Source organism: Carcharhinus amblyrhynchos, chromosome 3, assembly GCF_965287045.1.
Source record: "Carcharhinus amblyrhynchos chromosome 3, sCarAmb.v2.hapA, whole genome shotgun sequence".
Lineage (NCBI taxonomy): Eukaryota > Metazoa > Chordata > Chondrichthyes > Carcharhiniformes > Carcharhinidae > Carcharhinus > Carcharhinus amblyrhynchos.
In genome coordinates this window covers 61697829-61723244 of record NC_137326.1, presented here as the reverse complement: position 1 = coordinate 61723244, position 25416 = coordinate 61697829, and the positions used below count along the sequence as shown (strand labels likewise).

Genomic DNA, 25416 nt, shown 5'->3' with positions numbered 1-25416 from the left:
GCAACTAGAGATGGACAACAAATGCTGGCCAGCCAGCGACATCCATGTCCCACAAATGAATAAAAAAAAAGATTTGCACTATATATTGGATAGTGAAAGTAAATAAATAAAAGTGAAAATCTATTGATGACTAGGTAATATGATGTATTCCATCATTCACCTTTTTTTCCCAATACGTGAGAGAGAGGACAAGCAGTCCATGTTCAAATGCAGCAAGATCTGGATAATATCCAGGTTTGGGCCGACAAGTGCCAAGTAACATCTGTGCCACACATGCCAGGCAATGGCCAACACCAATAAGAGATACCCTAACCACCGCCCCATGACATTCAATGGTGTAACCATCATTGAATCCCCCACTGTCAACATCCTTGAGGTTAGCATTGACCAGAAACTCAACTGGACTCACTATGTAAACACAGTGACCACAAAAGCAGGTGAGAGGCTAGGAATACTGCGACGTATAATTTACCTCCTGACTTCCCAGAGCCTATCCACCATCTACAAGGCACAAGTCAGGAGTGTGATGGAATACTCCCCACTTGCCTAGATGGGTGCACCTCCAACAACACTCAAGAAGCTTGTTACCATCCAGGACAAAGCAGCCCACTTGATTGGCACCACACCTACAAATGTTCAATCCCTCCACCACCGACACTCAGCAGCAGCAGTGTGTACAATCTACAAGATGCATTGCAGCAATTCACCAAAGGTCCTCAGATAGTACCTTGCAAACCCATGACCACTTCCATCTAAAAGGACAAGGGCAGCAGATAAATAGGCACACCACCACCTGCAAGTTCCCCTCCAAGCCAGTCACCATCCTGACTTGGAAATATATTGCAGTTCTTTCACAGCTGCTGGGTCAAAATCCTGGAATTCCCTCCCGAACGACATTGTGGGTCAACCCACAGAACATGCACTGCAGCGATTCAAGAAGGCAGTTCACCACCACCTTCCCAAGCTCAACCAGGGATGGGCAATAAATGCTGGCCAGCCAGCAACGTCCATGTTCTATGAATGAATATATAAAAATCCTTGACTTGTCTTTTCCAGGTCCTGTGCTTCATCGGTTAGACTGAAGTACAATCCTGGCCATTTGTGCCAATCCGTATGAACCTGACAAACGGCAAGCTGTCATTAGACAACATGCTCCAGTCTGCTAGGGTGTGAACTGGCCCACAAGTTGAGTTGTGAAAAAGAGTCTGTTTCAGATTCTCGATTGTTGAAATTAGTAGTTTCAAGCTGCTCCTTTAAAGCAGGCTGTGAAAGAATATGATAGGAAAGCAGTATTAAATATTCAGTTGTGCAGGATTTGATGAATGGCTATTAGGTTTTTTTTCATTCTTTCACAGCATGTGAGCAAAACCAGCATTTATTGCCCCTCCCTAATTGCCCTTGAGAAGATGATGGTGAGCCAGCTTCTTGAACTGCTACAGTCCATGTGGTGTTGGTACACCCACAGCACTGTCAAGAAAGGAGTTCAAGGATTTTGACCAATGACAGCAAAGGTATAGCAATATAGATCCAAGTCAGGAAAGTTGCATAGTTTGGATGGGAACTTGCAGTTGGTGGTGTTCCCATGCATCTGCTATCCTTGCCCCTTGATGATACTCCTCACTTGTATCTTGTTGATGGTTGAGGGGCTTTGGGGAGTCAGAAAGTCAGTGTTGATTCTCCTACAATGAATAGGGAAACACAATTGTAAGGAGCTGTGTTGAAAGCCTTATGTCTTCTTTAGATTATTCTGGGTTCCTGTCTAATCAATACCCACTTCCTCTCCCATAGCTGATAAACCAAGTATTGAACCGAGTGACTGCTGAAAAGAATCTTTTTGATCGTGTTGTCAATCTGCGCTTACCTGGTGAGTAGTATCTTCATTCATGCTTTGTCAAAAAACCTATTTGTGATGTTTGTTCAAGGTATGTATTCTTGGTTTGGCTGGTGAGCAATTATCAAAGCTATTCGTGTCACACCATCATACGTTAAGCACTGCAGAGCACCTAGCCATTCAAACACATTCTGTCTCCATGTAAGTCTTTGGTTATAGGACACTCCCCAGAATGAGTGTAAACTTGGAGAGTACAAATGCCCTTGCCTCAGTGAGGATTTTGTGTGTGCACAGCACCACATCGATCAGTGAGATGTTAGGAGAGGGTCAGGGCAGGGGACCCTTGGTAGAAGGAGATGGGACAACTGGGTTTGGGAAGCAGGGTGAATGGAGGCACGAGCTATGGAGAGGCTGGGAAGGGTGGAGAAAGAAAGTCACAAGAAGGTGGATCAGGATGGAAGCACAATTGGATTTGGGGAGGAGGAGGAGGGAGCATGAGCAACAGGGGTGGTGGTGGTGGAAGCAGGCACTCTGCAACAAACACTGAATGAACTTCAACAGAACAAGACAAAGACTCACTCAGGAGATGGAAATAGTAATGATTTTTAACGTTAAAATCTAATTTATTGCTACTTTTTTTTAGGTTTTCATGCAATGTGTAGTATTCCAGGTGAAACAATGTGCATTGATCTATTGATTACCATGTGAATTACTCCAATAAGGGAATTAAAATAGTGTGAAGGATTAATGTGGGATAGGTTTGGATGGGAATATGGAGATCCCTTAAACTGTTCTAGTTTGACATGTTTCTGGATCATTAGATTGTCTGGGAAAAGTCAATCGCGCAGGTTGTTACTGTGCTCACCACTAAAATACCCCCTTGAACATTAGCCTCTCCTACTATCCATGTGATCCTTTCCTTTTTCATTCATGGGACGTGGGTGTTATTGAGCAGATATTATCCAACTCTAAGTTGCCATTAAGGTGGTGATGAGCTGCCATCTTGACCACTGTAGTCTGTGTGCCAAAGTTTGTCGCAATTTTGATAAAGCTGAGTGGCTTGCTGGGTTATTTCAGAGGCCAATTGAGAATCAAAGAACAAAGAAGAACAAAGAAAATTACAGCACAGGAACAGGCTCTTCGGCCCTCCAAGCCAGCATCAACAATGCTGCCTGACAGAACTATAACCCTCTACCCTTCTGGGGACCATATCCCTCGATTCCCATCCTATTCGTATATTTGTTAAGACGTCCTTGAAAAGTCACTATCGTATCTGCTTCCACTACCTCCCCCGTCAGCGAATTCCAGGCACCTACCACCCTCTGTGTAAAACAAAAACTTGCCTCGTACATCTCCTTTAAACCTGTCCTCTCGCATCTTAAAATCTGCAACAACGCTGCTCCTCTAGAGTGCAATTTTGGCCAGACTGGGTAAGAACGACAGAATTCCTGACCTATCCTTACCTAACGTACACTAATGAACCAAATGGATTTTTAACAACACTATTGCAGATGCTAACCTGTTAATTCCTCTTTGGTTCAGTGAAGCAAGGGGGAGGTGGTGCCAGCGTGATGATGTCCCCAAATTAGTAATCCAGATATCCAGACTAATGCTGTGGAGACATGGGTTCAATTTCTATCACAGCTGGCATTTAAATTTAATTAATAAATCTGGAATTGAAAGCTGGTCTTCGTAGAAGCAACCTTGAAATCATTGTTGATTGTTATAAAACCTCTTCTCGTTCATTAATGTCCTTTACGGAAGGAAATCTGCTGTCCTTACCTGGTCTGGCCCACAAATGACTACAGATCCACAGCAATGTGGTTGACTACTAATGCCCTCCGGAATGACCCAACAAACCACTCAGTTGTATTAACCCAGTAAAATGCCTATAAAAAGGAATGACCACATGGACTGTAATGGTTCAAAAAAGCTGCTCACTACCATCTTCTCAAGGGCAACTAAGGATGGGCAATAAAGCCCATATTTATCTGAATTTAAATTCTTGAGTTACCATGGTGGGATTTGATCTGATGTCTCTCGATCATTATGGATCATTAATGTAGTAGTGGAGCTTCTGTGCAATATACACTAGTGTCTATATTAATGAACATTCGTAATGTCTCTCTCAGTATGCCTGCACTCCTGAGCTGATCAGTTAAATCTCCAGTTTGCTCTGACTTAGTTGACCTGAGTTTAATGCCGCTGATTGTTCTCTCTGCTGATTAAATGTAAAGATTTGGAGAAAATGCAGATTCAACACTGGCTATGATGCACAATTCAATCACCAAATTCTTGCCTGTTCCCTATTGCAAAGCTGTATGATGAAGGCTGCCTTGAAGTCAGTGCCATATATTGTTGGATGATTCAAGACTGAAATTGATAGACTTGTTGGGTAAGGGGATGAAGGAATATTGAGCAAATTCAGGTTCATAAAGTTGGAGGTACCGATCAGCCAAGATCTAATCAAATGGCAGAAGAGACTCATTGTCTGGACAACTGACTCCTCTTTGTCTGAGTCAGCACATTTTGGAGGGAGAAAAGGACAGGTAGTGTGAGTTTTTTTTTCAGTGACAGGAAATGGGTGTCACAAGCTCAGCCAGCCTTTATTGCCCTCCCTAATTTTCCTTGTGAAGGTGGTGGTATGCTGCTGCTGCTTTGAACTTCTGCAGTCCATTTGGTGCAGGTACACCCACAGGACTGTTAAAATAGAAGTTTTAGGATTTTGACCCAGCAACAGAAGGGTGGTATATTCCCAAGTCAGGATGGTGTGTGGCTTGGAGAGGAACTTGCAGGTGGTGGTTGTGTTTGCATGCATCTGCTGCTCGTATCCTTGGTGATAGAGATTGCAGGTTTGGAATGTGCTGTCGAAGGAACCTTGTCAAGTTGTTGCAGTGCACCTTGTAGATGATACACACTGCTGCCTCTGTGCATCAGTGGTGGAGGGAGTGAATATTGAAGATAATGGATGCGGTGCCAATCAAGCAGCCTCATTTGTCCTGGTGTTGAATTTCTTGAGTGTTATTGGAACTGCACTCATGCAGGCAAGTGAGAAGTATTCCATCACACTCCTTATTTATGCCTTGTTTGTCGTGGACAGGTTTTGAGGATTCAAGAGATGAGTTACTCACTGCAGGATGCCTAGCCTCTGACCTGCTCTTGTGGCCATTGTATTTATTTGACTAGTCCAGTTCTGATCAATGGTAATACCCAGGATGATTGTTGGGAATTCAACAATGTAATGCCTTTGAGTGTCAAAAGGAAGATGGTTGGGTTCTTACTTGTTACAGATGTTCATTGACTGGCACTTACTACTTATCAAGCCTGAATATTATCCAGGCCTCGTTGCATTTGAACATGGATTGCTACAGGATCTGAGGAGGTGCGAATAGTGTTGAACGTTGTGCAGTCGTCGATGAGTATCTTCGCTTCTGATCTTGTTATGGAGGGGAGGTCAGTGATGAAGCAGCTGAAGGTAGTTGGGCCGGAGGCACTACCCTGAAGATCTCCAGCCGTGCTGTCCTGGCTCTGTGGTAATTGACCTCCAAACAACCACAGCTATCTTCCATTGTGTTAGATATGACTCCAACCAGTGGACACCTTTCCCTCTGACTCCCACTGACTCCAGTTTTGCCGCACTTGGTCAAATGCTACCTCAATGATTAGGGCTGTCGCTCTCACTTCTCCTCTTGAGTTCTGTTGTTTTATAGGAACATACAAAATAGGTTCAGGAATAGGCCATGTGATCCCTCAAGCCTGTTGCACCGTTCAACAAGATCATGGCTGATCTGATTGTAACCTCAACTCCACATTCCCACTGCTCCTAATAATCTTTAATCCCCTTGCCTATTAAGGTTCTGTACAGCTCTGCCTTAAAAATATTCAAAAATTCTGCTTCAACTGCCCTTGTGGAAGGAAGTTCCAAGGACTTCCTCTGAGAGGAAGAATTTCTCTTCATCTCTGCACGGTGGCACAATGGTTAGCACTGCTGCCTCCCAGTGCCAGGGACACAGATTCGATTCCCAGCTTGAGTCACTGTCTGTATGGAGTGTGCACCTTCTCCCTGTGTCTGTCTGGGTGCTCCGGTTTCCTCCCACAGTTCAAAAGATGTATTGGTTGGATGCATTGGCCATGCTAAATTCTCCCTCAGTGTAACCAAACACGCACAAGAGCATGGCGAGTAGGGAATTTTCACAGTCATAGAGTCATTGAGAATCAGAGGTTTCCAGCATGGAAAGAGGCCCTTTGGCCCAATTTGTCCATGCCACCCCTTTGACTTTAGCCACTATGCTAGTCCCAATTGCCTGCGTTTGGCCTATGTCTCCGTATGTGTATCTCTGTGCTACCTTACCTATTTAGACGCTTTTTAAAAGACAAAATTGTATCCACCTTTACTACTACCTCTGGCTTGTTCCAGGCACTCGCCATTCTGTGTGTGAAAAAATTGCCCCTCTGGATCCTTTTGTATTTCTCCCCTCTCATCTTAAACCTATGCACTCAAGTTTTAGACCCCCCCACCCACACCTTTGGCAAAAGATATTGGCTATCTAGCTGATCTACGCCCCTCATTATTTTATAAATCTGTATAAGATCACCCCTCAGCCTTCTATGCTCCAAAGGAAAAAGTCCCAGTTTATCCAGTCTCTCTCTATAACTCAAACCATCAAGTCCCAGTAACATCCTAGTAATTTTTTTTTCTTTCTAGGTTAATTATATACTTTCTATAATAGGGTGACCACAGCTGTATACAGTATTCCAAGTGTGGCCTTACCAATGTCTTGTACAATTTCAACAAGACATCCCAACTTCTGTATTCAATGTTCTGACCAACGAAACCAAGCATGCTGAATGCCTTCTTCACTAACCTGTCCACCTGTGACTCCATTTTCAAAAAGCAATGAACATGTACCCCTAGATCTCATTGTTCTAAAACACTCCCCAGCACCCTACCATTAACTGAGTAAGTCCTGCTCTGGTTCAGTCTACCAAAATGCATCACCTCGCATGTATCTAAATTAAACTCCATATGCCATTCAACAGCTCACTGGCCCAATTGATCAAGATCCTGCTGCAATTCTTGATAACCTTCACTGTCCACAATGCCACAATCTTGGCGCCGTCTGCAGACTTACTAACTATGCCTCCTAATTTCTCATCCAAATCATTAACATAAATGACAAATAACCGTGGACCCAGCACCAATCCCTGAGACGCTCCGCTGGTCACAGGCCTCCTTCAGTTTGAAAAACAACCCTCTACACACACCCCCTGTCTTCTGTCATGCAACCAATTTTGTATCCACTTGGCTATATCACCCCAGATCCTGTGAGAATTAATATTATGCAACAACATATCAAGTGGTACCTTGTCAAAAGTCTTGATGAAGTTCATGTAGGCAAAGTTGACTGCACTGCCCTCATTGACCATATTGGTTACCCCTTCAAAAAAGCTCAATCAAATTTGTGAGACATGACTTTCCCCTCAAAGCCATGCTGACTGTCCCTAATCAGTATTTGCCTCTCTAAATGCCTATAGATCTTGTCTCTCAGAATACCTTCTAACAACTTACCCGCTACAAATGAGAGGCTCACTGGCCTATAGTTCCCAAGCTTTTCCCTGCAGCCCTTTCCAAACAAGGGCACAACATTTGCCACCCTCCTATCTTCACACACCTCACCTGTGGCTGTTGATAATTCAAATATCTCTGGGGTGCCCACAATGTCCTCCCTAGCCTCCCACAATGTCCTGTGATATATTTTATCAGGCCCCGGGGATTTATCTACCTTGATGATTTTAAGACTTCCAGCACCACCTCCTCTGTTATCTATACACTCCACAAAACATCACTATTTTTTTTCCCCAAGTTCCCTAACATCCATGCTTTTCTCAACAGTAAATACTGATGAGAAATATTCACTCAGGATCTCACCCATCTCTTGTGGATCCACAAGATGACTTTGTTGATCCTTAAGAGGCCCTACCCTCTCTCTAGTTATTCTTTTTCCCTTTATGTAGTTGTAGAATTTCTTTGGATTCTTCTTTGCCTTATCTGCCAAAGCAATCCCGTGTCCCCTTTTTGCCCTCCTGATTTCTCTCTTAACTCTACCCCTGCACTCTCTCTACTTTTCAAGGGATCCACTTGATCCCAGCTGCCTATGCACATTATATGCCTCCTCCTTCTTCTTGACCAGGGCCTCAATATCCTGAGTCATCCAAGGTTCCCTATTTCTACCAGTCTCGTCACTCATTGTAAGAGGAATGTGCTTGCTCTGAATCCTGGTTAATACATTAAACACAGTAACTTCATTGCAGTGTTAATGTAAGCCTACTTGTCACACTAAAAAAAATTAGATCTTCGAATCGTAATGCAAAAGGAAAACTTGCATTTATCTAGCATCGTTTGTAACCTCAGGATATTCCACCACTGAGAGGTGTGACCTCAGTCGCCTCACTTTGAGCTCTGGAATTCATTGCCCTCTTCATCTCTTGTAAAATATTCCTTGAAACCTGTCTCTTCAATAAGATTTGCCCATTATCCCCTGAAGTAACTTGGTGTTATTCTTAGTCTGATTACCCTTTCACTGAAGCACCTTGGTTTGCTACATTAAAGTTGTTGTTACTGGGGGAACACTCCAATGCTGAAGTATATAACATGTTATATTAAAACTTGCCCTTACATTTACCATACTCGTGTGTTTTTGGAACACACTGACATGAAACTTGGTGTAAAATTCTAGAAATGAATTTTCTAGAATCCTTGTGGAATTCTAGAATCCTTGTGGAGACATATAACTTTAAACAAGGGATTGAATTCCTCATGGCTGACCTGAAAGGCTCATAGGTCTTGAGTACAAGTTTTATGGGCATGATTTTCCCGCCTGCTGTAAGAACATAAGAAATAGGAGCAGGAGTAGGCCAACTAGCCCTTCGAGCCTGCCCCGCCATTCAATAAGATCATGGCTGATCTGTCGTGGCTCAGTTCCACATTCCCACCCTCTCCCCATAACCCTTAATCCCCTCTCTTATCAAAAACCCATCAACCCGCGTCTTAAAAATATTTAGCGAGGCAGCCTCCACCACTTCAACGGGCAGAGAATTCCAGAGATTCACCACCCTTTGAGTGAAGAAGTTCCTCCTCAACTCCGTTCTAAACCGCCCCCCTTTTATCTTGAGGCTGTGCCCCCTAGTCCTACTATCCTTTCTGAGCGGGAAGAGTCTCTCCACCTCTATCCTATCCATCCCATTCATCATCTTATACGTCTCAATGAGATCTCCCCTCATTCTTCTAAACTCTAACGAGTACAAGCCTAGTTTATTCAGCCTCTCCTCATAGTTCAACCCCCTCAACTCCGGCATCAGCCTAGTAAACCTCCTCTGCACTCCCTCCAAGGCCAAAATATCTTTGCGTAAGTACGGCGCCCAAAACTGCACACAGTACTCCAGCTGCGGCCTCACCAATGCCCTATACAGCCGCAGCAAGACCTCCCTACTTTTATATTCAATCCCCCTCGCTATGAAGGCCAGCACCCCATTCGCCTTCCTGACCACCTGCTGCACCTGCAAGCTGTACTGCCCATGTAGCGCAGCTGACCAGGAATTGTCAGCACGAAGGAAAATACGAAATTCACGACCAGCCACATTCTAAGCCGCAATCTTCCTGGTCCATTTTTTCACAATGTATCTGCCTCAGGGATTCAGTCATCCAGGCTCACTGAGTTTTCTGCCCCTGCCAGTGGAGGTCCACCCTCATGAGGATCAACCGGGGCGGAGGGGGGGGGGGGGGGTGCCGCCAAGTGTGATGGCCTCACTGGTGGCACCAGAGGCCATTGAAGTGCCCTGGGAGGTCAGGGGCAGAGGGGTGCCCCCTTAGCACTGCCAGTCTGGCACACTGGCAGTGCCAAGGGAGTGGAGTCTGAGGGCCGAGCCTGAGGAAGGTAGACCCAGGCCAGGGGTTGTGGGGGGGAAGGCGGGGAGAGAATGGGGATAGTTAGAACATAGAAAAACCGCAGCATAAATAGGCTCTTTGGCCCACAAGTTGCACCGAACATGTCCCTACCTACTAGGCTTACCTATAACCCTTTACCTTAGTAAGTTCTACATGGGGGCGATGGAGGACTGGTGGTGGGGTCGGGGTAAGCATTTGTTAACTGATCTCCCTGTTTGGTGCATGTGCACTAGCCCCCTCTGCAGTCCAGTGCTGGCCCCTCAAGCAGGAATGGCCCCCTGACAGCCTCTGCGATGTACGTAGTGCTGTAAATTCATTCAACTAAGCTTTCCCAAAAAAAGGGCAGGAAAATCTTCCATATTACCCCAATTGGGCAATTATTTTTTTTCTCAGGAAAATCTCACACTTTAATTGTAACTGACAAACTAAAAGCAATACCAGCTAAACTCTGTTTTGTATGCATCTAATATTCTAAACTACAGAAAAGACCCCCCCCCCACCCCCCCCAGCCTTTAACTTTCTAACATGACCAATTCCCCACACCACAGTTATACTTAACTGCCTGCTAGCTGCAGAATTGCAGTTTCACCAGAATTAGTCAACTGTCACTCCCAGCTTCCAACAGGTTTGCTTCACCCCAAGTTATAACATCGAGTGATGGTCAGAAGGCATTTCTGTCAGGATTTGAGAACGCCCAAACTTGATCAGGAACAGTAAGGCTTGGTTACCATGGGAAGACTCTTTCTTTCCCTCCACCACTGCCTTCTCCCCTTCCCTTGGCCTCCCAGTCACGCCAAAATGAATCTTCCCAATTTCTTAGATTGCTTTTCTCCATTGCAGTGAAATTTGCTCCAAGCCCCACGTGGTAAGTTAGATGTCCTCTTTCACTCTGCGATTAGATTTGTTACTGTTGCTCCTTTTCATACCCATCACCCTGACGTGTACTCCCTGAAGCACCAACTCCACTGGCTTTTGTTCATTTAACAAACCTTCCTCAGGAGAACAGCTACTTCCTTGAAAGGTTTGTTGTGTTTTACTGTCTTTTCTTATAACTTAAAGGCATGTGATTTGATCAGATTGATCACTCCAAGAGTGAGTATCGTCTTTGGTTGTAGTTCATTTCAGTTTGTGGCTGTTAATGACTGAAGTGAGGTACGACTAAGTTGAGACTAACTAATTTTATTACCGTGGATGTCTTTTGCCAAAAGGTTAAAAGTCTGTTAACTGATACTTGTACATGCTAAATCGTCAATTCTCTCTTGCTGTTAATTTGTATTTGATTGTTTTTAGTGTTTAAATGAACTGTATTGTTGTATAATTTTTGTTGCTGCAGCATTAGCCTCTTAGCCAGGTCATTATTGTAAATGAGAATTGGTTCTGAATCGACTTAGCTGATTAACTAAACGTTAAGAAAGACGCCATGGGCTGCATTTCTTTGACTAGAGGACTGGTGTCCCTGAGCACACTCGCTTCAGTCCTTTTTGTTTCTGTCTGAAGCCTTGGAGGCAGAAATTCCACCGACAGTCAACCTCAGCTGCTCTAGCCTTTATTCAGGTGTGAACATTTTATACCTTATAGAAATTCTTGATTTGGGAACCCCCTGTCCCCTTGAAAACCAAGCGACGTGGCTTGTTGCCAGACAGAATTTGTACCAGATCAAATGACTCTCTTCATTACTCCATTTTACCTTAAATTAACAAGATGATTTAGTACATAGCAATCTTAGAAACATCACATTCGTAACAGGGATTATTACCTAAGCAGTCAAGTAACCTAAAATTGCATTGCAGCTTAAAGAACAGCTAACATCTGCTTTTGTGGTCTATTCTCGAGTCACATTAGTTCCTGACCTTGCATTGCTTTTGTTGGGTGTAGTTTGGTAGGTTTTACTGAGTACTTGTAGTCTTAGGTCATTCAGTAGTAAATATTTATAAACTATTAGAAGCTATATACATAGATACAGTAAAGGGCCAGGCTAGGAGCAATCTCCACACTTGCTTCAACACACTGCTCTACACTAAGCAGGTGCAGGTGAAGTGTTCTCTTACATCACTGTGTGCGTGGCATCATACTGAGTCCCATGGTAAGCCTTTATGCTGTGGAGATGCCGGTGTTGGACTGGGGTAGACACAGTAAGAAGTCTGACAACTTAAACCTGGTGTTGTCAGACTTCTTACTGTGACAAGCCTTTATGCTCCAGGTCCTTGTACTACAATGTCCTCTAAGTGCCTTTGTCCAATGTATAAGGAGGCCTTATTACCCTTCCATATGTTTTTTGCTACTTTCAAAGGAGAAGTAGGTTCTGTTGCTGTAAGAAAACATTGTTGAATTTGAGTTTTTCTGGCACCTGGGTGTCTTTTCATCCTCGTTTTCCATTCTTTGGCAGTGAACCACTCTTTGGCAATTCCCCATTTGTAGTGATAGATTGTGGTTTGTTTATTCCACTCTATGGGTTGGACAAACACTGGGCTTGTCTCTATCATGTTTTTTTTCTCTCCTTACTTTGTGTGACTTGCAGCAACACAAGCTGGGAACAGGAGGTGGCTTTTCCAGTCGTGAAAGTATGACTTGGTAATAAGTTTACCTTTGCATTTAGTTGTGTGGTGTCCTGCCATCAATAATTGTTACTTGGTTCCAGCATTGTTTGTGGCAGTCTCATGCTAACTGGGGATTGCAGTATCTGCTCTGTTGCCTCGGGGTTTATCTTTCTAACTGGCATTGGATCCAGAGGTTGGGGTTCTTACCATTCATAGAATCTATATTGCAGAAGGAGACGATTCGGGCCATCAAGCCTGCACCAACAATAACCCCACCAGGTCCTATCCCCGTAATCCCACATATTTACCCTCCCAATCTCCCTGATACTAAGGGCAATTTATCGAGCCCAGTCAACTAACCTGCACATCTTTGGAATGTGAGAGGGAACCAGAGCACCTAGAGGAAACCCATGCAGACATGGGGAGAATGTACAAGCAGTGCAGACAGTGACCTGAGGCCAGCAGAATCAAACCCAGGTCCCTGGCGCTGAGAGGCAGCAATGCTAACCACTGTGCCACTGTACCGCCCTCAATTGCTGGTTCCTGTCTTGACTGTTTTCTATTCCAGGTGTTAGGGTAACCAGCTGAGTGGTTGGTTTTGACCAATGAGGGACAACTTGTGTTGTCCAGGAGTTTTTAGCTCACCCTTGATAGTTCCGCATGCTCTGGGTATTGAAGCTGGCCTTCCATGGGATTCAGTGGATTCTTCTGCTGCAGTGAAGAATTTAATTTGTGCCTTCCGTTTCCAAGCCTTCCTTTGGGCCTTTTCTCTGAAAATTTTTTGTTCTGTGCCTTCATTTCTTAAGCTTCTCTTCAGGTCAGACTGCTTCTTTGATTTTTTCCTTCAGTTCTCCAATCCTTTAATGTTCTTCTGCAGTCTCTGCAAGGTTTTGAGTTGTTCCATTCATTGGCATCACGTTGTAAGGTGTTGGGTACAGTTCAGTAGATCTTATTAAGGTACTCATTGCCTTGGTTAGTTCAAAATTAAGTATTTGTTAACTACAAGAAACTGCATACATAGAGTATAGCTCCAAGCTAGGAGCTGTCTCCATGCTTCTATATGTGGCTCTGTCCAAGACTACACTGAGTCCGAGTTGCAGGTCATGTGTTCTCTTCCACCACTGTGTTGGTTGGGGGTAAGGGTCTCCCTTTGGTCCTGCTTTTGCAGCGCACACATCTCACAGTTCACTATCATGTGCTCAATTGGCCTGAAATGCCTAGCCAGCAGATGGTGGATTGGGCCTGTGCTCTGCCCTTAATGATGCCCAGGTGGCCCAGTGTATTTTCTGGAGGATTTCTGGCCACTTTGAAACTAGGATGACCGATTAAAGACCAGGAGACCTTCAATGACAATGAAATGCGTTTGTTGTTTGAACCAAACTTTCATGGTCCCACTGCTTGGTTTCTGTTATGGCCGTCCTTGGCAGTAATTTTGGATGTGGCACATTCCTCATTTCATGTTCATTCTCAGCGAATCTGTTAGTGTTTGCTTGGGGTCGCCAGCAGATGTCTCCTTGTTAATTGGGAATATATTTCAAGCTCCTCGATCAGATTGGCATCCTATTTTGTTGAAAGGTCAACTAATGCGTCCTGCTCCACTTCATGGGTGGCATCGACCACTGGCTCACTAATTATGTAAATCTGCGTAGAATATCGGAGGCTGTGGTCTTAGTAAGTGGGAGAAATTAATATATCATCTGTTATTTTTTCACTTCTTCCTGCAGGTTTGGAGAGCGTGGATCATTATCCAATTCTTGTAGCTGTGACTGGAATTCTTGTCCGAATCCTGGTTGACTCTGATGTTCAGGGGTAAGAAAGAGTTGAATGATAGCAATGTTGAGTCTTGATGTGACACTTTAACTGGTCAAATATTGACTACCCCTTCACATATTTTACTGCTCCATTGAAACAAGTTTACAAGAGTCACCCAAGTAAAGCCTAAGTAAGTCCTGATTAAAGAGCAAGCTGAAGAAAGCTGGGGTGAGATAAACCTGAGGTTTAGGTCCTTTGGTCAACGTGTACTCTGATATTTTAACCGGTCTTTATAAAACTCATTTTCAGAGCTTTTATAGAACTCTGATAAAAACAATGGCAAATTGGCAGGAAATTCAACTCCATCCCATTTATTAGAGTGAAGCCTTCTCAAAAATGATTGAGCCTTTTGGAACAAAATTTGCACACTTCGTATCTACATTAGTAAAATGCTCCCTGTTTTATTGTCTCCATGTTGCCAGTTACTGTACTTCAAAGTAATTCACTGGTTACGATGGGCTACAAAGTTGCACCAACCACTTTAAATGATATGTGATTACCAGAAAGGAACATCTTGTTCAGCCAACTATGAGAGGGATTACTGGACAGAGTGACATGACTCTGTCCTCTGGATACATTCTTCAGGCACAAAACATGTACAGATATTAATACCTTTACTAGACCAGGTTGTTGTATATTTGCATTGGCTTGAAATAAATAGCTAGTAGGAACTAAGAAACATTTAACAAGTACCCAGCAAGTATTCCACCATTGACTAAAGCCCTTCAATGGTCAATTTTGTCTGGCTGCTGTGCGCAATTCCATAATCACTGCTTTTAATGTTTTTAATTTATTCATTCACTCACAGTATGTAGACACATCTAGCAAGGTCAGCATTTATTGCCCATCCCTAATTACCCTTGAGAATGCTGTGTCAGCTGCTTCTTGAACTGCTGCAGCCAACGAGTGAGGAGATTTGAACGTTTTTAGGGAAGATGTTCCAGGATTTTGGTCCAATGATGGTGAACGAACAACAATATATTTCCATGTCAAGAAGATGTGTAACTTGAAGAAAAATCTAGCGATGGCGATGTTTCCATGCTTCTGCACTTGTCATTCCAGCTGGTAGAGGCTCAGATTTGGGAGCTGCTGTGGAAGTCTTGATGAATTACTGTATTGCTTCTTGTAGATGCTACATACTGCAAATATGACACATCAGCAGTGGAGGGAGCGGTCTTTAAATGTAGAATGGGTGCCAATCAAGTGGACTGTCTTGTCCTGGAGGGGGTTGAATTTTTTCAGTGTTGCTGGGGGAGACTTAGCCAGGCAAGTGGAAAGTATTCCATCACACTCCTTACTTGCTCCTTGTAGGTGGTGGAAAGATGCTCAGGAATGAGCAGGTGAATCACTTGCACAGAATTTTCAGCCTCTTACCTGCTCTTGTAGCCACAGTATTTGCATAGGTAGTCCAGTTAAGTTTCTGGTCAATCCCTCATGATGTTGGTGATTGGGAATTTGACAATGGGAATACCCTTAAATGTCAAGAGGAGATGGTTAGACACCATCGCTGGCCACTTCCTAACAATGTACAGCACACATGATACTTGCCACATATTAACCCAAACCAGAAAATTGTCCAGTTCTTCCTGCATTTTTTATTACCTGCAAAATTAGGAATGGAGCTGAACTCCAGAGGAAAGGTGTGAGTGATTGTCCTTGACGTCAAGGCAATTTTTGATTGAATGTGGTATTAAGGAGCTCTAACAAAATTGAAGTCAATGGAAACAAACTCTCCACAAAGGAAGATGGTTGTGCAATCATCAGTGAACATCCCCACTTCTGACATTATAGTGGAAAGAAGGTGATTGATGAAGTAAGATGGGTAGGCATAAGGCAGTACCCTGAGAAATTCTTGTAGTGATGTTCAGGAGCTCAGATGATTTGCCTTCCAACAACCACACCCACCTTCCTTTGTGGAGAGTTGATTCTTATTGACTTCAAAATTGCTAGAACAATTAGTGATGTTAGAAGTTCAGGAGGAATGGATCCTCCACTCAGCATTTCTGTCTAAAGATGGTTATTGTTTGCTGTGCTCATTTGCTAGGCTCTGTCATCATTGATGATGGGGATGTTCCTGGAGCTGCCTCCTCACATTATTTGTATATCTTTTCCAGTATATGGGACAAGTGCTGGAAAATGGGATTAGTACAACTTTAGTGGCAGTTATATTTGGTGCAGACTCGATGGAAAGGATCTTTTCTGTGCCCTACTCTCATAATTCATCCATGATGCTGATGAACTCTATCATTTTTCTTACTGTAAAGCTAAATCTGTTGTTCCTTGAAAGAGAGGAAGGGATAAATAAATGTGTAAGATTTTCAACAATTCTATCCACTGGAACTGTGCCCAACATAAGTGCTCTGTGGAAGATTAGAACTGATCCATCCCCGGTTCCATTTCTATTTCTTTTAATACCTTCAGATGTGAGCTGTCTGATCCCTGGAGATTTATCTGGCTGCAATCACTTCAATTGAAATACAGAATCGAAATAGATAATCTCCCAATTTTGTTCCTCTTCATTAAGTTCCTTTTGTAAGTGTTAATACATCCAGATTGAAAGGGCACTTTGGAACTTGATCCACGAACACTGTGAATTGCATTATTTTCTGCAAGTACCCCTTGATTTGTGAATAGAACAAAGATATCCCTTAAAGATCACAATATGGCATTGAACCTGACTGCTGCTTGTCGTCTCTCAGCCCGTCACAGTTTCCAGATCTTTCCTCTGAGATGATCTCTTAGCTGAGGCTTAAACAACACTCAGAGGAAAATTTTACTCCCAATAGTCCTGGCAATTTCTCCTGTGTGTGGAAAGCAGTCCTGTAACTGCTGTAATAAGTGAATGCAGGAGTAACCTTGATGGGGTAGTGCTGTGTAAGAAGTTTTCAGTGAGGTGCTTAGATTTAATATGAAAGCTAGATACCAGATTATGACAGAGCACTCCATTTCTGCTGTATCTGTGCAGCCCATCAGGACTGCTGTTCAATCACAGTTCTTTTGTGAGGGATGTTGTAGTGGATTTAAATTGGCATCTCTGATACTGCGTCAAGCTGAAATGATGTAATTCTTGAATCCAGCACTGCGACTGTTTGCAGTTGGAGTCCTGGTGAAGATGCTACATGATCTAGCCTTGTGTCATAAGAAACTGACTTGACCTTGCAACAGACTAGTGTTTGTAAACCTCCTGGCTTTATGTCATAGTGGCTATGGTTGCTGTCAGTCAGATAATGCTACAAAGGAAATCACAGATGACAAAGTGAACTAAATGCAAATGATCAATTGATCATCGAAAGTTGTAGAGCAGGGTCTGATGGTGAATGATTGTTTACAGGACTTTCTGTGTTTAATCAGCAACTCAGGAAAACGAAACGAGATTGAAAACAGTTTCTCTGTTTTCTTCTTTACAAGTGCTGCCTGACCTGCTGAGTGTTTCTAACAGGTTTCTGCTTTTAGATTTCCAGAATGCTGTATTTTGTTTATTGTTTCCCTTTGAATGGATCTCTCCTATGTCGTTCATAAAGTAACTGACTTTCTCACTGTTCTTTAGCTCTCTGTTGTTCCCCAGAATTCCCTGGCTAAGTGACATGTTTACAGGCTGCTGCTGATTTGATTTATTATTGTCACATATATTAACAGTGAAAAGTATTGTTTCTTGCACCTATACAGACAAAACATGCATGCTTTGTAGATATGCAGGAGCAGACTGTGTGCACACTTCACTGGCAAGTACCTTATTCTGTTCAGAATTTCACAACATGTGGGGCTGAATGACTAACGGTGGCTGTTTAATATTGTAGCATTCTATATCACTAAAGGAATAGTTCCAAGTGTAGAATTTACCTGCTTTGATTCCCCCTTAATTATTGTACTTAATACTTTATCAATCATTGATGTTAGCTTAACTGCCCTGTAATTGCTAAGGCTGTCCTTGCACCCTTTCTTGAATAAGGATGTTACATTTGCCATTCTCCAATCCTCTGGCATCTCCCTTGAAATTGAAGGAAGATTATGAGATTAATGCAAGCCCTTTCAATATTTCCACCCCCACAGCCCTTAATAACCTGCACTGCAAACCATCCAGACCAGGTGAGTTAAACACTCCAAATCTAGCCAGCCTTTCCAGTACATCCTGCGTATCAGTTCTCACTCCATTTGTTGCCTCTACCACCTCTGCTTTGACCAATATTTTGTCAGTATCCTTTTCTTTAGTTAACACTGATACAAAGAATTCATTACGTATCCTAGCTTGTTCTGCATCTCTAATATGTATATCATCTTTAGTTTCCACTCATCACTTTCTATTTAGAGTTTTGAGCTCCTTTTATGTTAATTGCTATTCTGTTCTCTCTTTGTCAATTTCCTCTTGTGTATTTTCCTCCTCACCTCCCTCTACTGTACTTACTTTATTTGACTTAGTTCTTGCTTGAAGAATTCACCTGACATGCACCATACGCTCTTATTTTGATTAAACAGCAAGCAGACTTTTAACAAAAATCATTGTTTCTTAAAATATTCTGTACATTTTCTCTACCTCTCTTATCAGACATGAAGTTATGGCTTTCCCACTTATTGGAATGTACTTAGCCTTACCTGAAACACCTCAATTTAAAAACCACCCATTGTTTCATTACAGTTTCTCCTGTCAGTCTTTAGTTCCATTTACCTTGATAAAATACCCCCTCATCCCATTCAAGTTAGTTTCTAATTTGGAAGTTTTATTTTAGACTATTCCTTGCTTTTCTCCACTGCTAACCTAATGATCACTCTTGCCCAAGTGTAATCCCACAGATACTTAATCCACAGTGGCACAGTGGTTAGCACTGCTACTTCATGGCACCGGAAACCCAGGTTCAATTCTGGCATTGGGTGACTGTCTGTGTGGGGGTAGCACATTCTGTCTGTGACTGTGTGGGTTTCCTCCAGATGCTTCGCTTTCCTCCCAGAGTCGAAAAATGTGTGGGTTAGATTGATTGGCCTTGATAAATTGCCTCTTGGTATCAGGGAGATTAGCAGGATAAATATGTGAGGTTACGGGGATAGGGTCAGGATTGTGGTCAGTGCAGACTCGATAGGCTGCATTCTGCACTGTAGGAATTCTGTGATTCTATAATTCTTGGCCCACCTCATTATCCAGTTGACCAAGTACATACTGATTGAGGAACTCCTCGTGGACACATTTCAGAAATTCTTTCCTCTTCTTACCCTTTACTATCCCAATCGATATTTGGTTAATTTAAAAAAGACATGTTCTTTCACAGAATGTGGGCATCACTGACGACGCCAACATTTGTTTCCTATCCCTAATTGCCCTTCCAAAGGTAGTGGTGAGCTTCTTTCTTGAACCATTGCAATCCATGTGGTGTAAGTACACACACTGTGATGTTAGAAAGGGAGTGTTAGGATATTGATCCAGTGCCAGTGAAGGAGCAGCAGTACAGTCCACTGCTAGCTTCTCAGGGGCAATTGAGGATACACACCAAATGATGGCCTAATCTGGAGTGCACACGCCCTATGAGAAAAGACTCACCAGCACTACCCACAATGTTTATGTACTTACATACATGCATTCAAAACCAGTGTGACTGAATTTGATGAATGCTACTCTTTATAATAAGCGATTGTATTTTTGAATGAATTTTCAATCAGTTTTCAACCTGTTGCTGACTTGAGCCCACTTCTGAACTGAGGACTGTTATTTTACTAACCTGCTTCATTGGAGTTTAGCATTGCTCCATGAACACTGCCCAATAGATGGACCTGTTACAATTAGAGAATCTGTAGTGCTGCTGCTGACTCCCAGCAACTCTTGCAGTTGCAGGTTTGAAGAAACTAGGTCATTGTGGAAAAACATCAGCTTTGAGATGGTCAGGGTTTGTCCTTTGCCCAAATGCATATGGAAATACATTTAATTACTCTGACATTATCCTAAATTCCCATTGCTGTTGGAACATGATGGATACATTAATTAACTGAATATGTGATAAATGTTTGCATGATTGAGAATCATTAAAAATAAAGATAACTATCTAAGATAACTGTCATGCGTGAGATCAGAGTACGAAGTAAGAATGGTGCTAGGCAATTAAACAACGAATCAGAGAGCCAGTTCTATGAACATCCCATCACTGATGACGGAACCTAAAAAGTGAGTGCAGAAGAAGTTGAAACACTGACAACCATTGTCAGCCAGAAGTGCAAAGTGGATACCCCTTTTAGACGACTCCTGAAGTCCCTATTATCACAGGAGTCAGCCTTCAGCAACTCAGTTTAGGAAAAAGCTAAGTGTAATGTTATCTGGGTGTCATGGTGGAACAGTTGCTGAAGGTTTTCATGCAGGTACAGCAGGTGGTGAGGAAAGCTAATGGCATGCTGGCTTTCATAGCAAGAGGATTTTCATATAGGAGTAAGGATGTCTCGCTGCAGTTACACAGGGCCTTGGTGAGGCCACACCTTGAGTTTTGTGCACACTTCGGGTCTCCTAGTCTAAGGAAGGTCATCCTTACTATGAAGGGAATCCAGCAAAGGTTCACCAGACTGATTCCTGGAATGGCAGAACTGATATGAAGAGAGACTGGATCGACTGCGCCTGTACTTGAAGGGGCGGGACAGGCTAGATGAATGTTCCCAATGTTGGGGAAGTGCAGAACTAGGGATCACAATCCTAAGAATAAAGGGCAACATTGAGATGAACTGTGAACCTTTAGAATTCTCTACCACAGAAAGCTATTGGGGCCAGTTTGTTAGATATGTTCAAGAGGGAGCTGGATGTGACCCTTGGGACTAAAGGGATCAAGGGGTATGGAGAGAAAGCGGGAGTGGGATACTGAAAGTGCATGTTCAACCATGATCATATTGATTGGTGGTGCAGACTCAAAGGGCCAAATGGAGTCTGGACCTATTTGCTATGTTTCAATGAAATCCACTAAAATAAATAAAATTCTGCAGATGCTGAAGTTTGAAACAAGAACAGAGAACGTGGAAAAACTCAGCAGGTCTGGCAACATCTAGTAGGAGAGAAACAGAGTTAATGTTTCAAGTCCTTTGACTCTTAGTCAGAAAGCACAACTTGGACAACACTCTACCTTGGGCTGATAAGTGGCAAGTAATAGTCATAACATCCAAGTGCCAGGCAATTTTTTTTTCATTCCAGGGACATGCCCAGCATTTATTGCCCATCCCTAATTGTCTATGAACTGAGGCCATTCCAGAGAGCATTTAAGAGTCATTGCTATGGATCTCAAGTCATATGTAGGCCAGACCAAGTAAGGACAGCAGGTTTCTTTCTCTTAAGGGCATTAGTGAACCAGATGGGGTTTTACGCCAATTGACCATATCTCATGGTCATCATCAGACTTGTAATTTCAGATTTTTTGATTGAATTCAAATTTCACCATCTGCCATGCTGGGATTTGAACCTGGATCTCTAGATTCCTAGTCCATCACAATACCACAACACCATTGCCTCCCTATGGATGGCAGTGACCATATCGAGAAAGTCTAACCATCTCATCTCAACATTCAATAGCATATCAAATCCACCACATCGACAGTCTGGGGATCGATGTTTACCATAAACCCAATTGGACCAGTCCTACAAATATTTTGGCTACAAAAGTTTGGATATTCTGTGATGAGGGAAACTTTTAGTAGAAGAAGAGGAAAATTGGTCATGATGAAATGATTTCTGGCCCTGATTTTGGGGGTGACTGGCAGTGAATGGAAGGCTAAGAGAAACATATTAGGGGAGGGGCTGAAAAGTTAGAACGTTGGAACTTAAGAAATAGGACAAGAGATGACCAAATGACATGTTGAGCCTGCTCTACCATTCAATATGATTATGGCTGAATTGGGCTTCAACTCCACTTTCTTGCTCACATCTTGTATCACTTTACACCCTGCGAGACCAGAAATATGTATGCCTCAGCCTTAAATATATTCAACAATTGAGCATCCAAAACCATCTGGGGTAGTTGCTTCTGGGGACGGGTTGCATCTAAACTAGAAGGGCATAAATATTCTGGCCGGGAAGTTTGCTGGTATCACATGGGAAGATTTAAACTGAAGGGCACCAGAAAGTGGGGCCAGTAAGACTTGGAGAAAGAGCAGGAAGGGTGTGAAACATAGAAACTCCACAGTACAGAAAGAGGCCATTCGGCTCATCAAGTCTACATCGACCACAATCCCACCCAAGCCCCACCCCCACACATTTATCCACTAATCCCTCTAACCTACACATCTCAGGACACTAAGGGCAATTTTAGCATGCCCAATCAACCTAACCCGGACATCTTTGAACTGTGGGAGGAAACTGGAGCACCCAGAGGAAACCCACACAGACATGAGGAGAATGTGCAAACTCCACACAGACAGTGACCCAAGTTGAGAACCGAACCCAGGTCCCTGGAGCTGTGAAACAGCAGTGCTAACCATTGTGCTATCCATGCTGTGGTTGCTGATCAAAAAGGGTCTGGTGGATTGAAGTGCATTTATTTCAATGCAAGAAGTGTAACAAGTAAAGCAGATGAGCTTAGAGCTTGGATTAGTACTTCGAACTATGATGGTGTTGCTATTACAGAGACTTGGTTAAGGGAAGGACAGGATTAGAGCTTAATGTTCCACGATACAGATGTTTCAGATGGAACAGAGGGGAATGTAAAAGGGGTGGGGGAATGGCATTACTGGTTAAGGAAAATATCACAGCTATACTGTGGGGGGACATCTCGGAGGGCTCATACAGTGAGGCAATATGGGTAGAGCTCAGAAATAGAAAGGGTGTAGTCACAATGTTGGGGGTTTACTATAGGCCTCCTAACACCACCGGGCGATTAGAGGAACAGATATGTAGGCAGATTTTGGCAAGTTGCAAAAGTAACAGGGTTGGTGTAAGGGTGATTTTAACTTCCCCTATATTGACTGGGACTCACTTAGTGCTAGGGACGTGGATGGGGCAGAGTTTGTAAGGAGCATCTTGAAGCAGTATGTAGATAGTCCATCTGGGGAAGGGGCCGTATTGGACCTGATATTGGGGAATGAGAACATAAGAACATAAGAAATAGGAGCAGGAGTAGGCCATCTAGCCCTTCGAGCCTGCCCCGCCATTCAGTAAGATCATGGCTGATCTGAAGTGGCTCAGTTCCACTTTCCCGCCTTCTCCCCATAATCCCCTCGCCTATCAAAAACCTATCTACCCGCGTCTTAAATGTATTTAGCGAGGCAGCCTCCACCACTTCAACGGACAGAGAATTCCAGAGATTCACCACCCTTTGAGTGAAGAAGTTCCTCCTCAACTCCGTTCTAAACTGCCCCCCCCCCCCCTTATCTCGAGGCTGTGCCCTCTAGTCCTACTGTCCTTTCTGAGTGGGAAGAGCCTCTCCACCTCCATCCTATCCATCCCATTCATCATCTTGTACGTCTCAATGAGATCTCCCCTCATTCTTCTAAACTCTAACGAGTACAAGCCTAGTTTATTCAGCCTCTCCTCATAGCTCAACCCCCTCAACTCCGGTATCAGCCTAGTAAACCTCCTCTGCACTCCCTCCAAGGCCAAAATATCCTTGTGCAAGTGCGGTGACCAAAACTGCACACAGTACTCCAGCTGCGGCCTCACCAGTGCCCTATACAGTTGCAGCAAGACCTCCCTACTTTTATATTCAATCCCCCTCGCTATGAAGGCCAGTATCCCATTAGCCTTCCTGACCACCTGCTGCACCTGCAGGCTGGATTTTTGCGACTCATGCACAAGGACCCCGAGGTCCCTCTGCACCGTAGCATGCTGCAGCTTTTCGCCATGTAAGTCGTAGTCCTTCCTACCATTTTTCCTACCAAAGTGGACCACCTCACACTTGCCAACATTAAATTCCATTTGCCAGCTCCTCGCCCATTCGCCCAGCCTATCTAGATCCCTCTGCAGACTTTCCACACCCTCCACACAATTTGTCGTTCCACCAATCTTTGTGTCATCAGCAAATTTTGACACCTTACACTCGGTTCCCTCCTCCAGATCATCTGTATAAATGGTAAATAGCTGAGGCCCCAGCACCGACCCCTGGGGCACTCCACTAGTCACCAACCGCCAATCCGAATAGCACCCATTGACACCCACTCTCTGCCTCCTATTTGACAGCCAATCCCCTATCTACGCTAACACCCAACCCCCAACTCCATGCCCCCTAACCTCCTGTAACAACCTCTTGTGCGGCACCTTATCAAACGCCTTCTGAAAATCAAGAAACACCACATCCACCGGTTCTCCTCTATCCACCGCACTAGACACATCCTCATAGAATTCCAATAAATTCGTCAGACACGACTTCCCCTTAACGAAACCGTGCTGCGTCTGCTCTATCAAACAATTCTCCTCAAGATGCCTCGCTATTTTCTCCTTGATTACGGCCCAGGCAGATGGTCGACATTTCAGTAGGGGAGCAGTTCTGGAACAGTGACAACAACTCAGTAAGCTTTAAGGTACTGATGGATAAAGATAAGGTGAATGTGCTAAATTGGGGAAGGCTAATTACAACATTATTAGGCAGGAACTGAAGAATGTAAATTGGGGGCAGATGTTTGAGGGCAAATCAATATCTGACACGTGGGAGGCTTTCAAGCGTAAGCTAATAGGGATTCAGGACTGGCACATTCCTGTAAGGATGAAGAATAAGTATGGCAAGTTTTGGGAACCTTGGATAATGGGAAATACTGTGAATCTAGTCAAAAAGAAAAAGGAAGCGTTTGTCAAGGCTAGGAGGCTGGGGACACATGAAGCAAATGTGGAATACAAGGAAAGTAGAAAGAAACTTAAGCAAGGAGTAAAGAGGGCTAAAAGGGGTCATGAAAAGTCATTGGCCAGCAGGATTAAGGAAAATCCTAAATCTTTTTATATATGTATAAAGAGCAAGAGAGTAGCCAAGGAGAGGGTTGGCCTACTCAAGGACAAGGTGGGGAATCTATGCGTAGAGCCAGAGGAAATGGGTGAGGTATTAAATGAGTACTTTGCATCTGTATTCACCAAAGAGAAGGACTTGGTGGATGATGAGTCTGGGAAAGGTTGTGTCGATAGTTTGAGTCACGTTGAGATCAGAAAGGAGGAAATATTGGGGTTCTTGAAAAACATTAATGTAGACAAGTCCCCAGTGCCTGATGGGATATATCCCAGAAAACTGAAAGATGCAAGGGAGGAAATTGCTGGGGGCTTTGAGAGAAATCTTTGTATCTTCATTGGCTACAGGGGAGGCATGATGTGGAGATGCTGGCATTGGACTGGGGTAAGCACAATAAGAAGTCTCACAACAACA

General features: G+C 43.5%; 1 protein-coding gene across 1 annotated transcript in view; it reads left to right on the top strand.

Annotated features, from left to right (window-relative positions):
* rnf123 (ring finger protein 123) overlaps positions 1 to 25416 on the top strand; it is a 394669-nt gene that overhangs the window by 250561 nt on the left and 118692 nt on the right. The window contains exons 34-35 of the mRNA XM_080184629.1: positions 1789 to 1864; positions 14038 to 14122. Coding sequence (XP_080040755.1) covers positions 1789 to 1864; positions 14038 to 14122 — 161 coding nt within the window. The remainder of the gene's footprint in view (positions 1 to 1788; positions 1865 to 14037; positions 14123 to 25416) is intronic.